The 3,672-nt window shown below is 52.1% G+C and overlaps 1 protein-coding gene across 1 annotated transcript in view; it reads left to right on the forward strand.

Annotated features, from left to right (window-relative positions):
• The window catches only part of LOC122539216 (dynactin subunit 1-like), an 18,760-nt gene extending 16,423 nt beyond the window's left edge, over positions 1–2,337 (forward strand). The window contains exons 6-8 of the mRNA XM_043677898.1: positions 688–792; positions 1,001–1,219; positions 2,209–2,337. Of these exons, the coding sequence (XP_043533833.1) occupies positions 688–792; positions 1,001–1,219; positions 2,209–2,337 (453 nt within the window). The remainder of the gene's footprint in view (positions 1–687; positions 793–1,000; positions 1,220–2,208) is intronic.
• Positions 2,338–3,672: the final 1,335 nt, after the last annotated feature.

Raw genomic sequence — 3,672 nt, forward strand, 5'->3', positions numbered from 1 at the left:
GGCTGAGTGGCCTGCTGCTGTTCCTGCATCACTAGGCCGACGGGCTGAGTGGCCTGCTGCTGTTCCTGCATCACTAGGCCGACGGGCTGAGTGGCCTGCTGCTGTTCCTGCATCACTAGGCCGACGGGCTGAGTGGCCTGCTGCTGTTCCTGCATCACTAGGCCGACGGGCTGAGTGGCCTGCTGCTGTTCCTGCATCACTAGGCCGACGGGCTGAGTGGCCTGCTGCTGTTCCTGCATCACTAGGCCGACGGGCTGAGTGGCCTGCTGCTGTTCCTGCATCACTAGGCCGACGGGCTGAGTGGCCTGCTGCTGTTCCTGCATCACTAGGCCGACGGGCTGAGTGGCCTGCTGCTGTTCCTGCATCACTAGGCCGACGGGCTGAGTGGCCTGCTGCTGTTCCTGCATCACTAGGCCGACGGGCTGAGTGGCCTGCTGCTGTTCCTGCGTCACTAGCCCGACAGGCTGAGTGGCCTGCTGCTGTTCCAGGATCACTAGCCCGACGGGCTGAGTGGCCTGCTGCTGTTCCTGCGTCACTAGCCCGACAGGCTGAGTGGCCTGCTGCTGTTCCTGCATCACTAGGCCGACGGGCTGAGTGGCCTGCTGCTGTTCCAGGATCACTAGCCCGACGGGCTGAGTGGCCTGCTGCTGTTGGTGTGGGTGAGCTGACTGTGGTTCTCTTTCCCAGGTCGATGCTGCTCTGGGAGCTGAGGAAATGGTGGAAACTCTAACTGAAAGGAATCTGGATCTGGAGGAGAAAGTGCGTGAGCTGCGCGAGACCGTCACTGACCTGGTGAGAGTGGGCTTGATCCCAACATCGTCACGGTCTGGCTCACCAGGAGGGGGTCGGTGATCTGGGGGGAGGGGACTGGGGAGCAGGGATTGGGGGTGGGGTGGCTGAGATCAGAGGGGAGGGGACCGGGGATGCTGGGGTGATGTTCGCTCTGACCATGGTGTATTTAATCCGTTTGTCTGTGTCACTGGGTTTCTCTGTTCTCTAGGAAGCCATTAATGAAATGAACGATGAGTTGCAGGAGAATTCCCGGGAAACGGAGCTGGAATTACGGGAACAGCTGGATTTGGGAGCAGCTCGAATCCGGGAAGCAGAGAAACGAGTAGAAGCTGCTCAGGAGACAGTGGCTGATTATCAACAAACGATCAAAAAATACCGGGAACTCACCTCCCATCTGCAGGTACACAGCTTCAGGGCATCGCCATCGGTGGGGGGGCAGGAGGGGGATAGGGACTGGACATGGGGGGAGGGGTCTGGGGATTGTGTGCAGTAAACAGCGACACCCCTTACCCCACCCGTGAGTGCGGGAAGGAGGGAACATTGAGGTTGTAGTTTGGGGACAGTGTGCAGTCGGGAGCAGGAATCCTGCAGGCTGCCTGGTCTGTCCGGTGCCAGGGTTAACGCCATCTCTTAGGGGCTGGAGAAGACCTCAGAGACAGAGGGCAGGGATCCTGTCATCATCGTCCACGTTTGTCCCAATGACGTTGAGAGAGCAGCAAAAGTGATTCCAATGACTGATTTTAAGCAGTTTTTCACCAAGTTAGAAAGCAGAATCTCCACGGAAATCATCTCTGAATTAATGCAGAGCCTGAATTCGTGTTAATAAAGTCAAGGAGTTAATTGTCTCAAAGATTGGTGTTGGTGCAATGGGCCTGGGCACTGAGACTGGGATAGAGGGGCGCATTCTGTGGGCTGGGCTTCAGTTGAACCAACCTGGCACTGGTGTGCTGCTGAATCAAGTAACTCAGGCTGGAGAGAGGACTTTACAGCAATTAGAGGAAATATATAAACTCCGAAAGCAGAAGGTGGTGACAACATGACGGGGTAGCTGTTTGGATAACAAGGCCTATAGTGGGTAAGGCAGATGGACTTAGAGCTTGGATTGGTGCCTGGGAGTATGACGTTATTGCCATCACAGAGACTTGGTTGAAGGAAGGGCATGATGATTGACAACTAAATGTTCCAGGATATAGACACTTCAGACAGGACAGGGAGGGAAGTAAAGAGGGGGTGGAGTTGCATTGCTGGTCAGGGATGATATCACGGCTGTGCTAAAGGAGGACACTATGGAGGGCTTGAGCAGTGAGGAATTATGGGTGGAGCTGAGAAATAAGAAGGGTGCAGTTACACTGTTAGGGCTGTATTACAGGCCTCCCAACAGTGAGCTTCCCAGCAGCTGTTTCTCTGGGCCTGCAGCTGAAACTTGACCAGCAGCTTTCAGCAGACTGCTTGCGAAAACCCAATCAAATTAAACCAAACCTCAAAGTGGGAGTTGGGAACTGGGAGCTGACTGGAGGAGCTGGCACTTGGAAGCGGACGTTTTGAGTGACTGGCCTGACGGAAAGGCTCACCCAGCATCGCAGCCGGGTCTGCAGGGTCTGACTGGACCTCCCAATCACTGCCCATTTCAATTCCCCCAACCACTCCCTTTCCATCATGACCATCCTTGGCCTCCCCTCTTGCCAAAACAAACCACAGCCCCTATTGGAGGAACAACAGCTTATCTTCTGCCTGGGAACTCTACAGGCTGGAGAACTCAACATTGTATTCTTCAATTTCAAATAACCTCCTTCACCACCTATCGACTTATCTCCCATCTTCACCCTGCCACTGCTCTCTACAACCAACTGAATTTATTCCTCCCATTGAATTTTGGGGAGTCTAATTCTACAGTGAACTGTACTGTAATGTAAGAGCCTTGGTGAAGTTGATGAGCAGAGAGATCTGGGAGTTCAGGTCCATTGTACCCTGAAGGTTGCTGCACAGGTGGATAAAGTGGTCAAGAAGACACATTGTATGCTTACCTTCATTGGACTGGCTATTGAGTATATGAGCTGGTAGGTCATGTCAAAATTATAAAAGGCATTGGGTCGGCCGCTTTTAAAATACTGTGTACAGTTCTGGTCACCACATTACCGAAAGAATGGGACACTTTGGAGTGGGTGCAGAGAAGGTTTACGAGGATGTTGCCAGGTATGGAAGGTGCTAGCTATGAAGAGAGATTGAGTAGGTAAGGATTGTTTTCATTAGGAGATTGAGGGGGGACCTGATTGAGGTTTACAAAATCATAAAGGGTACAGACAGGGTGGATAGAGATAAGCTTTTTTCCGAGGGTGAGGGATTCAAGAAGGAGGGGTCACGCGTTCAAGGTGAGAGGTGCAAAGATTAAGGGGGATACACGCGGCAAGTACTTCACACAGTTGGTGGTAAGAGCTTGGAACGCATTGCAGCAGAGATGGTAGAGGCAGGCACGGTAGATTCATTTAAGATGCATCTGGTCAGATGCATGAGTAGGTGGGGAGCAGAGGGATACAGATGCTGAGGAATTGGGCGACAGGTTTAGACAGTGGATTTGGATTGGCTCAGGCTTGGAGGGCCGAAGGGCCTGTTCCGGGGCTGTAAATTTCTTTTTTCGTTCTTTGTAAATAGGGTTAAGGCGTATCTAAAATAAATCAATCAATGATACAACCATAGCCATTATGGAGATGTTACAAGGGGATCTTAGCTGGGAACTAAATATTCAAGGGGGTTTTTTGGCATTTTTTTTAACTGATAGGCAGGATGGAAAGGCTGGTGGGGTAGCATTGGCGGTGCTGGATAGGAGAAATGATCTTGAACTGGAAGATATTGAATTCATATGGGTGGTGATAAGAAATCAAA

The sequence above is a fragment of the Chiloscyllium plagiosum genome, chromosome 1 (genome assembly GCF_004010195.1).
Source record: "Chiloscyllium plagiosum isolate BGI_BamShark_2017 chromosome 1, ASM401019v2, whole genome shotgun sequence".
In the NCBI taxonomy this organism is placed as follows: domain Eukaryota; kingdom Metazoa; phylum Chordata; class Chondrichthyes; order Orectolobiformes; family Hemiscylliidae; genus Chiloscyllium; species Chiloscyllium plagiosum.